At 34.9% G+C, this 13,185-nt stretch overlaps 1 protein-coding gene across 1 annotated transcript in view; it reads left to right on the forward strand.

Moving 5' to 3' along the window:
• The first annotated feature begins 2,348 nt into the window (after positions 1–2,348).
• Positions 2,349–13,185, forward strand: part of WASL (Wiskott-Aldrich syndrome-like) — a 40,054-nt gene continuing 29,217 nt past the window's right edge. Inside the window, exons 1-4 of the mRNA XM_010831734.1 lie at positions 2,349–3,013; positions 5,612–5,698; positions 7,296–7,392; positions 10,737–10,760. Coding sequence (XP_010830036.1) covers positions 2,882–3,013; positions 5,612–5,698; positions 7,296–7,392; positions 10,737–10,760 — 340 coding nt within the window. The 5' untranslated portion in view covers positions 2,349–2,881. The remainder of the gene's footprint in view (positions 3,014–5,611; positions 5,699–7,295; positions 7,393–10,736; positions 10,761–13,185) is intronic.

The raw sequence follows: 13,185 nt of genomic DNA on the forward strand, positions 1-13,185 counted from the left end.
ATTTTCACCCTAACATTATTGAGCTTAAGAAACAGACTGATTTCCTTTCCTAAACACTTGTCCATAGGTTGTTTTTCAAGAATACCTTCTTGATTATGAAAGACAAGAAGTAGTTGAGTTGATTAGCTGTAATTAAAGGAATGGAAGGAATGTTTTTAAAAACTTAATTAAGCCACTGTCAATCTAGAGTTTTAGGGATAGTCACTGTTTTTATTATTTCTGGCATTTGTGTATTAAATGTTATGCTAGTCTTTATAATTATTCTGAATTAATCAGAAAAGGCTTTTATAAGGTGCTGTAATATATAGTTTTCAGACTTTGACAGTTTAAGAAGGAATGAAATAGGCACACTTAGACTGACAGTAACATTGTACCAAATTTTAAAAATTGTATTACTGAAAATTGCATATTAGTTGTGTTCTTTACTATTACAATTTTGTAAATTGTTTTAGACTAAGGTTTATAACACCAACCATACTTGTGTAGAGAATATAAAATTGTTTGCCAGATCTTAGATTTTGGTTTACATTTATGTAAATATTTAAATGAGATTTGGGGGTATTTGTGATTGTTATTAAGTCCATATATACACCCAGACAGTGTTTTGCACTGTTAATGTTTGTTCCTTTGACAAGGGAATTTCCATAACGGAATTTCAAACTCTTTAATAATACATTTTTTTTCTTTTGCAAGCTGTAACTTCTTGTTTTCTAGTTAAATAATAAAGTCAGAAGCTTCTTAGGACTTTTTCTTGGTATTTAAATTCCTAATTGTTTTTCTTTTTAGAAATAACCACATTTTTATAGCACCATATTAAAAGAGCTGGAATTTATATGAATTTTCCTTGGAAAACAAGTTTTCTCATCTGATTTTTTAAGTTTTCAACTTGATTTTTAACATCTTTGGTTAATAGATACAAAATCTTTTTTTCTGATATTTTCAATGCTAGGGGTTTAGGGTCACAGTGCCTGTGGAGGTGTCATGTTAAGACTGTACACTTACAGCTCACTGGTATGTTCTAAGCAGGCCAAGGGCACACCCACATTCTTCAGTCTACTTTTTTAAAACCCAGTGTCCTAGTTTCTGAGCTGTCTTCGTAATTTTTCAACTGGCTCTTGTGGAATTTTTCCTGCTGCTTTGTGTCCTGTTCATGGCTGTCTATGAAATATAAAGATGAGTTTGGTCTGCAAAAGTTAAAAACATCATCAATCACTGTTACCTGGGAAAGTCTTTCTGAAATTTTGATCTCTAGCAGAGCACTGATTTCTGAGTTTATTAATTGGTCTTTGAAATTCTCTTATCAAGAGAAGGCATTCCCCAGGCATAGTTATGTAACCCAAAACAGTTTCATCTCTAAATCTTAATGTAGTCTGTCTTTTTTTCACAATGCCCAGTGTTCATTGAACTGATGTACCAAGTCATAATTGTCTCCTATTTGTGGTTGTTTAAATATCTTCTGTTTTTAAAACATAATTTATATTTATATAAATATTTTGTTTTTATTTATATTAAAAATACAATTTTTAGTTTTATTTTATATTATTTCCTTAATTTCTAGTTTAGGAGTAAGATTTCTGGGTCAGAAAAAATTATTGTTTTCAGAGGATTTATAAGTGCTGACCTGTAAATGGGTGTATTACTCTTACAAAAATTGGAATTGAATAATAGTTCCATGTTAGATTGTAGTATATCAGTTCAGTTCAGTCGCTCAGTCGTGTCCGACTCTTTGCGACCCCATGAATTGTAGTATATAGGAAACTTAATTTAGAATTAAATGAAAGTTTCGATTGTATCATGATATCGTCATGAGGGAGGTAGTAGCTACAAAACCCTAATGCATGTTCTAAGGTATCCATTGTACACAATGAATTAACTCCTTTCCTGTGCATCTAAAAGGGTAATGGGAGAATTAGAACAATAGTCACTCAGATTGTTTCCATATCTTCATTATAGCTTTCAAGCAGTGTGGCCAGGTGCACTTCACTTAAAATCTTTTTTTCCCTCAGTTTTACCATCTTTAAAAAAGGAGATGTTAGAATTCATCTTTCAGTATATGTTCAAAGTTAGCAGCACTGTAATTAATAAGCATAAATCTTGCTTATTACCTATAAATCTTAGTACCTATATTTAAGGGGTTAACTATTTTATAGAAGTCAGACTTTACTAATAGCTATTACTTTGTTGCTCAGATGTTCATTTTATGGGCTTCCCTGGTGGCTTGGCTGGTAAAGATCTGTCTGCAGTTGTGGGAGATCTGGGTTTGATCCCTGGGTTGGGCAGGTCCCCTGAAGAAGGGAAAGATTACCCACTCCAGTATTCTGGCCTGGAGAATTCCATGGATTGTATAGTCCGTGGGGTTGCAAAGAGTTGACCACAACTGAGCAACTTTCACTTCATTTTATTGGGAAATAGTATATAGTACTGGGAGTAAGAATACAGGATCTGAAGTTATAAATTGCCTGGATTCTAATTTCAATTCTGCTACTCAACTGTGTGATATTGGGCAAAGTATCCTCTGTAACCTTGGGTTTCTTAAGCATAAAATGAAGCTTTAATAGTAATAAAAATTGCGTTATATTTAAAAGTGCTTATGAGCGCATTCCTTATACATGTTAAACCTCAATGCATATTAACTTTCAATAATTATTTTTAGTATAGTTATTGTATTAGTTATGTATTACTACATAAGAAATTAGTTCAAAACATAGCTTAAAATAATGATAAATGTTTATTACGTTTTTGTTTCTTCGGGTCCAGAATTTAGGAGCAGGTTGGCAGGGGGTTCTGGTTCAGTCTCCTTGCATTCAAGGTGTTAGTAGGGGCTCAGTTATCATAGTGTAATTTTTAATCTAATGGCTATAAATTTGATGTTTTGCAGACCATGTCTTCGGCAGTGGTACAGTTATATGCAGCAGATCGGAACTGTATGTGGTCAAAGAAGTGCAGTGGTGTTGCTTGTCTTGTTAAGGACAATCCACAGAGATCTTATTTTTTAAGAATATTTGATATCAAGGTGAGTTTTGTTTTGCCTTAACTTAAAGTGTAGATGATTAGGTTTTCTACCTCAATTGTAATTTAGTATAGATTTGTTTATCCTTTATGTAATATTTAAATTATACTTAATGTTAGATGAGTGAAGCTTGGTTTGAGATATTGAAGCATGGGCATTGTGATCAAATTGGCAGTAAACCCTAAGCCAAATGTGAATAGTTGCCCATTTTATCTGTCCACATATTAAAGGTTTTGCTGGTTTGTCTGTTTTTATTCTTTTGGATTTGGACTTTGCCCACATTCTCTTATTTTCTAATGATACTCTTTTTATTCCATCCTGTCCATCACAGACTAGCATATATAGTTCTTGCAGGGAACTACAGAAGTGTATCTTAGCTTGGTATGTTCTTATTTACTGCAGCCTGGATTTAAAGTATTATACAATATCTATAGTAATGTATTTGCTGCCTATTTTATGTTGTTTCTCAACATAGGTATATTCAGATTTTCCCAGCTTTGTATCCCTCTGTCTCAAGTGTAAATCCACCTTGTCTTAGATTGGATGCCCTTTGTCAGGAATTCATCTCTGATAGTCACTGTAAAAATCATCTTTTTGCTGAGATGAAGTCTCTGTTTATCTTTTAAAATCTTTTCTGTGGGTAAGCCTCCTTACTTAATATTTATGTGTGGCAATAAGTATAATAGGGTTGTAGTTACAAAAAAAAAAAAAAAAACTATAAACTCCTGGACAGTACTTATGATTAAATAGGGTGTAATCAAACTGCTTTACTTTTCTGGGCTTTGGCTTATTTATTTGTAAAGTGCACTGACCATCTGGGTCTGTTGCAGAGTATTTTCCTGAGAGTAAGTTTAAGTCACTGCCCTTTGTAAATTAGTAATTTGTAACACCCATTTCACATACTTCAAGACAGCTGAGAGATGTGGTGTACTCCTGTTACTAACAGGAGTTTAACCATAGCAGCGAATTCTAGGGGGTAGGGAACACATGCATAGTTTAAAAGACACTCCTAAGTCCTTTGATATATTTCTCATCAGCAAGGAGAAGCACTATTTAGAAAGCAGATATACATAGAACTCCACTGAGAAGAAGGGGATTCCATTATAAAGGTCATAATGTGTGTGGTGGTGGTTTAGTTGCTAAATCATGTCCAACTCTGTGCGACCCCGTGGACTGCAGACCATTAGGCCCCTCTGTCCATGGAATTCTCAGGCAAGAATACTGGAGTGGGTTGCCATTTCTTTCTCCAGGAGATCTTCCCAACCCAAGAATTGAACCCAGGTCTCTAGCATTGCAGGCAGATTCTTTACCAACTGAGCTATGAGGGAGGCCCCATTACATGTGTACAGCATTTTAAAATATTTTTGAATTGGTGGTCTAGGTGGAACCTTGCATTTCAGAATAGGGCTGTGATTATATTTCCTTAACCAGTCATCTCCAATTATAGATAACCATTGCTAAATACTTACAATTAGCCACATTTGGTATTAAGGTTAATTATATTTCTTATACTAAGGCTATCGATATGACAGTCACTCATGGATCCCTTAACCATAGTTTAACCTTGTACACTTCAATCATCATTCTCTTTCTGCTCATGATTGATAGTACTTATACCAATGTTTAATTAGGAGTTCAGTTCAGTTGCTCAGTCATGTGACCCCATGGACTGCAGCACGCCAGGCTTTCCTATCCGTCACCAACTCCCAGAGCTTGCTCAAACTCATGTCCATTAAGTCAGTGTTGCCATCCAACCATCTCATCCTTTGTCGTCCCCTTCTCCTCCTGCCTTCAATCTTTCCCAGCATCGAGGTCTTTTCCAGTGAGTCAGTTCTTCTCATTAGGTGGCCAGAGTATTGGAGCTTCAGCATCAGTCCTTCCAGTGAATATTCAGGACTGATTTCCTTTAGGATGGACTGGTTTGTTCTCCTTGCTGCCCATGGGACTCTCAAGAGTCTTCTCTAACACCACAGTTCAAAAGCATCAATTCTTTTGGAGAATTAATTAATCAGAATTAATTTTGGAGAATTAATGATAATTTATTAATAATAAATCAATTAATTAGGAGACCACTCTGCAAAAGTTAGAAATTCAAAGATTGTTAATGAACAGTACAGAGAAGGCATATTTGACCCTCTCAGTGTCTACAGAATTGAGGAAAAAAGAATGAAATCCAGTAATACTTGATATGTACACTCTAAATACTGCTGATAGAACTATGCTTTGATAATCAGTGCATGTACAAAAGAATCTTACCACTTCTAACATTGATGATCTAGTAATTGTTCTAGATATGTATTTGACCAAGTATATATTTGGAAATGCTTGGCTAACAAGATTATATCTTAGCATACTGAGTTCAACTCACTTGGTATGTAATTTTTATGAAAGAAACAACCAATATTTACTGTTTTGTTGCTACTTATTAAATTGTGTGATATGTTGTTTATGTATTGTACATATATGTGCTCTGTGTGTAAAGGCTATTAATATAAACAGTGCCCTAATATGAGTCATCTCCTTTATTTTTGTTCCTTTTCTTTTTTATTCCTAGAGGTTTTCTTATTGGTGACTCTTATTTCAACTTTTATTTTTTTCTAGGATGGGAAACTATTGTGGGAACAAGAGCTATACAATAACTTTGTATATAATAGTCCTAGAGGATATTTTCATACCTTTGCTGGAGATGTAAGTCATATTTCCTTTATTTCCCTGTTTAGTGTAATTGCGTTTACATTTGTCTGTGGAAAGTATGTGCTTTTTGTGTAAATCCATTGTATAAAATATAAGGAGTTATTTTACTTTTAAAAGCCTAGTCACAGATATTACGGCTTAATAGGAAGCAATGGCTAAGATTTTAAGGGAAAAAAAAGGTTTCCGAGAGGAATGTAAATGTAATTTGGCATGTAGAAGAGGTTTCTTTTTCATCTTCTCTGTCTTATATAGTTTTAACCTGTCTGTGTGATTTTGGACAAATAGTTTAACTCTCTGAATTTTAGTTTTCCTGTCTATAAAAATGAAACCCCTAATCCATGGTAACTTTTAAATATTGAAGATTATATTGCCATACAAATTATTTTGTGAAAGAATAATTCATGGCCTAGAAGAGTACTAAAATGAAGTGTTAGCTGTTCACTTCTCTCCAACTCTTTGCAACCCCATAGACAGTAGCCCACCAGGCTTCTCTTTCCATGGATTCTCCAGGAAAGAATACTGGAGTGGGTAGCCATTTCCTTCTCCAGGGGATCTTCCTGACTCAGGAATTGAATCCAGTTCTCCCGCATTGCAGTCAGATTCTTTATTGTCTGAGTCACCAGGGAAAGTGAGACAGGGGAAACAGAATTTTAAAAATTTATTGCCTGTACCTGGGAACAGGGCTTCTTTGGTGGGTGAGGGGTAAAGAATCCACCTGCACTGCAGGAGATGCGGGTTCGACCCCTGGGTTGGGCAGATCCCCTGGAGAAGGAAATAGCAACCCACTCCAGTATTCTTGTTTGGGAAATTCCATGGACAGAGGAGCCTGGAGGGCTGCAGCCCATGGGGTCACAAAAGAGATGGACACAACTTAGCAACTAAACAATGACAACAACAGCAACGTACTGGGGGACAATGTTAAAATGATTTTTGTACTACATACTCACAGGAGTTGTCTGAGGGAGGACTAGATTGAGTGACTTTAATACTCTTTGTTTGCATATTTGTATTTCCTAGATTTTCTACAATAAAAGGTTGGATTAGATGATATATCTGTCTTTTCAAAATGTATTTTCTTCTTTCTTTGTTATTTTTCACATTTTTCGTCATTGTATGTAAATATATGTACATACATAAAAGTGTGGACTAAATGCCATTATAATGTCAAGTGTGTTCTCACACTTTTAATAATGTACGTGAATACCTGTAATTAAGCTGCAAAATAAAATCATAAAAAAGAAAGAGTTGATCTGCATTTGATCAGTGTTTCTAGTGTTTGCCTTTTCAAATCCAAATGTTTACAGAGCTCTATTGAAGGATCAAATTCTGTTTACTCTTTTTTTTTTTTTTTATTGAAGATGAAGTATCAGTTTAACATTTGAGTGTCTACTGTAACATAATAGTAGTCTTTTACTCTACCTTCTCCATGCTTTTTGCCTTCTTAAATTATTCAAGTGATTAAGTTCTTGTGTGCTAATAAAGTAAGGTTGCTTTCTTCAGAAATGTACTTTTGTTGGTTATTAACTTTTTTGTTAAATAAAGCTAAATTTATAGGTTTTGTTGTTTACCTTTTCTGTTGAAAATATTTCAGACCTGTCAAGTTGCTCTTAATTTTGCCAATGAAGAAGAAGCAAAAAAATTCCGAAAAGCAGTTACAGACTTGTTGGGACGACGACAAAGGAAATCTGGTAAGCATTTTTTAAAAATTTCTTTAAACAGGAGCTGGCTGTGGCTTACGGGACAGATCTGTTCTACCATCTATTTTTGTAAACAAAGTTTTATTAAAAACAACTATACTTGTTGATTTACATATTGTTCTTGACTATATTTTCTCCCACAACACAGTTGGATAGTTGACAAACACTATGAAGCACAAAGCCTAAAGTAATTCCTATCTGGCCCTTTACACAAAACAGGTCACTAATTTTCCCTTTAAAAAACTGACTATTTTTATTGGGTTGATTTTTTTTTAGAGAACTCCAGTAATCTTTTTCGTTGATAATATTTAACATACACTGACTCTTAATGTTTGCATTTTTATTTCATTATTTGTAACTCACATTTTAAAAAGTATTCTATATTTTGTGAACAAAGACTTTAGGCAAGCCTAGAAGCAGATATGCAAAGTTGCAAACAAGATCTGTAAACATTGCTTTTTCTGTTTTGTACCTAATGTTGTATGTTATAAAATCATAAGGAACTTAGTTTAATGCATGAGACTCTAATATATATAAGACATTAGCAAATGATGCAGGATAATATAGAGCTTTAAATTCATTGATGTAGAACTAACTACTCAACAGTAGTCAACTACCAGGCATTCCTGTTGTAAAGTGGGAAAAGGGTGATTGAGAAAGGTAAATCTCTCCAGAATCATCTTCTTAAGCAGATCACTTGTAGGACAAATAGCTTATGGGAGATGCAACCAGCAAATAGATCCCCTTGAAACTAGCTATGCTCATATATTCCTTGAAAAAGTCTTTTTGTACGTCCAAGTATACGTTACCCCAGTTTGAAAATCACTGTATTCAAGGATCTGCTTTACCAGTAAGAGGGAATAAATCATGAAAAAGGACAGGAATATAAAGGCGTGTGTTACATTTTATACATGTTAACTTATTTTAATGGGTTTCCAAGGAGGAGGTAATGTGCAAAATGAAAATAAAATGAACTGAGTTGTTGCCTCACTGTCATTATATCCTCTTTGTAATGAGTGAATAGAATTATTAGGTACCTATTGTTTTTTACTCCTTTTTGGAGCCAGGGTTGTTTACCGCTTGATTCCATGCTGTGGAAGAATTTAATTCTGTGGAAGAATTTGAGGTTCAGTTCCTATTTCAGTGACATGTTGTGGTGCTAGGCCAGAGGCTCCCTGGAACTCCTTTTAGTCAAACTGTGTGACATTTTCAATATAAAAACAAGTTTAAAACACTTCTTACCATGTGGAATAATTGACTTTGAAATAGATAGGGCACCTAAAGGTGTCTTTCACCTGGTGCAGGAATTCTGTTTATGCAGTTCTTAAGCTTTTAGTCATAGTGTTTCAGAAGCAGAAAGATGGAAACCCACATGGGAGACAGCTGATTTATCACTGGGCATCCTGTCATGCTAAGTCAGCCTTCAGCCTCGCCTCTCTTTAGCTTAGATGCATGGGGACCAACTTTTGGAGCAACAAATAATCAGCCAGTTTTAATTTGGAAGCCATCTACCTACCATGCCCTCCTTAGGCCTTCACTTCTTTAGCTTAACCACTTCCATTTTGTTATTCCTCACATAATATAATTTATAGACTCACTGTCTGTATATTGTGCTCTGAATGCACTATAGATTTTTATATCTTCTTCAAATGATCCACATTTAGAAAATGGTCCTGCTTCAAATATGATGTTCAGGTTTGAATGTAGTACTCCAACCATGGTATGACTAGTACTGTGATACTAAAAACTTCCCCTGATATGATTAAACACTATTCTGCTAATGTTTCTAGTAAACACTTTACACCATTCGCTTTCATTTTTAGTTCAACCAAAGATCTCTTTTTTTCTTAACATGGTACTCAAGCCAGGATAGTGTTATATTCTAAGTAATTGCATTTTAGAACTTATACTCTGAACTTTACATTATCTCAGCATATTTCCATGTTTGTGTCACCACCAGTTTAAGAAGTATTTCCTCTCTGGATGCAGATGTAACATCACCTTAGAAACTAGAGATTTGACATTCATGGACACAGGATGTGCTTATATCAAATGTTTCAGAAAATGACTTCATCAGACCACCGGATGGAGTAATCCATTTGTATTTCCCATTGCCAGGATTTTCAAATTGCCCCTCAATTAAATCCTATTAATTTTAGGATTGTGACTGTTTAGAAACTAAATATTTTATTATATTTTTATTTATGGTATTTGGAAAATTTGGAATATTTTGGAAATATGATTTTGGAAAATTTTGTATTACAAAAGTCTGTGGAAATTGTGTTTGTTGGAAATTCTTCAACCACTTTTGAACTTTCATGAAAGGAAAATTGTGTCAAACCTAGTATGAATGCAAGACTATGAGTATGAATGCAACAGGTTAATAGCAGTTCTCTTGGTATTACTCCTCCTTAGTTGGCTATAGTTTTTCAGTGTTATTTCTGTCTGCCCCCATGCTTAGGCATCTACAGGTGTTTTCATTAGCTTTATGCTTTCATTCAGTCCCATAGCTTTAAATACTATTTGCTGCTGACTCCCAAAATTTTATCTACCCCCTTTGACCTCATTCCTGACCTTCAGACTTGTGTGCTCCAGTTGTGTGTCAGAATAGCCTTCAAACTTATATGTATGAACAGAACACTTAATCCAGGCTCCCCAACCTGATTTAGACCTGCTCCTACTCTCCTGGTCTTCCCTGTCCCAGTAAAAGGCATTGGCTCTACCTTGTCACTCTGGCTCACAGAGGTTCTTCATAAACCCTATCAGTGAGTCCTATTGTCTCTACCTTCAAAAACGTGTCGAGTCTGTTTCTCACTTCTGTTGCTACCACCCTAATCCAAGCCACCGTCGTTTGTCATCTGGACTACCTAACGCTCTCACTTGTCCCTCTGCTGTCACTGTATGCCCCTTACTCTCTCTTTTCCACATAATAACCAGGCAGAACTTTTAAAAACAGATTAGATCATGCCATTTGTATTCAAAACCTTGTAAGAGCTTCCTATCGTATATGAAATACAGTCTATATTCCTTAACCCATGTCTTGTGGGATCCTACATGCTCCAGTTCCCTGGTTTCCCTTCTGACTTCTCTCCTTCCACTCTTCTTTGGTTCACTGCAGTCCAGTATTATGGTTTTGCCTTTATGCTGTTCTCTCCTGAGGGCCTTTAAATATGTTCCTTCTCTTGCTTTATTCAAATGGTGCCCAAATGTCAGTTCCTCAGAGAAACTCTTATTAACCACTTATAAGAGTAAGACAGTTTAGATGAGTTAATTTTTTATGTTGGTTTTTGTATTACATATGTCTAATAATATTCTTTCAATTTATTTCCTAACAGAGAAAAGACGAGACCCCCCAAATGGTAAGCTCTTCAATAATTATTGATCAAAAAAATTTTAGGTTGTAATTTAATCCTTGTAGAAACAAGTATCATAGACATTGTGCTCAGTTGCTTCAGTCATGCCCGACTCTGTGCAACCCTATGGACTGTAGGCCGCCAGGCTCCTCTGTCCATGGGATTTTCCAGGCAAGAAAACTGGAGTGGGTTGCCATTTCCTTCTCCAGGGGATCTTCCGACCGAGGGACTGAACCCAAGTCTCTTACATCTCGGGCATTGGCAGCCAGGTTCTTTATCACTAGCGCCACCTGGAAAGCCCCATCATACACATTAATACCTACTATTTAATATGTATGATTAAATACTGTAGTATATTGTGTTCTTATTTTAAAATAAATAATAGGTGGGGACTTAGAAATGTACTATTCTTTGGCTTTTTTCTAGGATGAGGGAAGACAACAAAGGCTGCCATTCATTATTACATCTTAATTCCTTATGTACAGTTGATTTAAGTTCAAAAATTACACAAACTGGTCTTAATGTTTTCCTTAAAAAAAACAGTAAATGTTATCTATCATATCTCTTCATTTCCTGCTCTCATGTTTCTTTTTTTTCTTATTTCAAAAGATTATTTTGCAATGGGAATATGAAACTAGCCCCTTTCAGAATGAACACTTAACTATTCTGGTATGTTTAAATAAATAGTAGCTGTGCTTACTGTGCTGATGTGTTTAGAACACATAGTAGCTGCACATAATCCTCTTTAATTTGATAATGAAGTAATGTGGATTGAAGTATTAGTAACTGAAATAATACAGATTCATTTATTTAAAATATATGTATTTATACTAAAGAATAAAAACAGGATACTAAGATATAAAGGACAAGGTCCTAGATCTTTTGTGCAGAGTTTCATCCTGGGTCCCATAAACTCTGGCTGAAGTTTTGTGCTAAATGTTGTATATATGTTCTTTTCTCTGGGGAGAGGGGATCCATGGCTTTCATCACATTGAAATGGGATCCCTGATCCTATGATAGTAAAGAACTGTTGTTCCAGGAGCCTTTGTTATAGTGGGGAATATAGCTGCTGCTTTTTCAAAGGCATCTCAATTATCTCATCAGAATATAGGATGATTATTCAGGGAAACATTTAATATAGTACAGAGTTCTTAATATATGACAACTGTTCGTGGTGGTTGGTTTTTGTTTCTTTTAAACCAACATATTACTTTCTGATTTTGTCCTTAAATTTGTTTTTGTGATATAATAACATGAACCAGACATTGCTGTATTAAATTTTGGATTATTTACCTTATTAGAATTTTTTTTAAAACTTGACTACCTTCAGTAGTACTTAATATGTGCCAAGCATTGTATACTTTGACTTTCTCTTTGAATGGAAATTTTTAATACTTAGTCCTGTAACAGGACTGCTTGGGGATAAATAAAGTAATCAAAGTGTTTAGCATGGTGCTTAATACTAGTTACCATGATGAAGACAGTGACAGTGATCATACTCACAGCTACCCTTTAATGGTCATTTGCTACCTGCCAGGCACTGTCCAGAAACCAATTGAAGTAGCTGCTATTATCCCTGATGTAGGTGAGAAGACTGGCACGATAGGTGACTTGCTCAGGGTCACAGAACTAGGAAAGTGGAGCAAGATTCAGTCTCAAGTGTTCCAGCTCCAGAGCCTGGCCCCGTAACCACTGTGCTACATCAGGATAGTTTAGAAGGAAAAACTGAGACCTAGAGAGGGTACGTAACATGCCTTGAGGTGTGCAGCTAGTATGTCACAGAAACAAGGGAAGCAGAGCAGCTGAGCCAGAAATCTTGCATCTGTGAACCTTTAATGTAGCATTAGAAGTTTTTCCACTTGTGTGCTCAATATTTTAATCTCCTCTTTTAATTTATTAAACTATTTGGCCTTCTGTGAGCATATATTAAGTAGCAGTGTGGAAGGCTTCCTAGTGTTAGCATCTTTAGGGAAAGTAATCTGAGATTATAAAGTGTAGATGTTGTACAAATAACATAATTAAAGTTAAGGATGTAAGTACTTTTTGATTTTTGTAATTTAATTAATACATATAAAATATGTTTTTGAAGAGGCACCTAATCCACAATGGTTTGAATTTGGATATTCTTTATGTGACAATGATGTCTTATAACTTTATTATCCCTAGTAAGAAATACTCATAATTAAATTTAGTTTCTCTCTCTGAAATGGTTCTTGTTTTAAAATCTTAAAATATAAAGTTTTAACCTTTTGGCACAGTGGTCCCAAACTTTTTTCATTAAATAAACAGAAAATTTAAAAATGGTATTGTTAAAAAATTATACAGCATGTGTTGCCAATATTTGCATACTTATTTATTTATAAGATACACGTACGATTATTAATAGAAATTTTCATATTTTTCCCTGCAGTGCAGTTGCTTGCCTTGTTCT

This window comes from Bison bison, unplaced genomic scaffold (assembly GCF_000754665.1).
Source record: "Bison bison bison isolate TAMUID 2011002044 unplaced genomic scaffold, Bison_UMD1.0 scf7180017864530, whole genome shotgun sequence".
Lineage (NCBI taxonomy): Eukaryota > Metazoa > Chordata > Mammalia > Artiodactyla > Bovidae > Bison > Bison bison.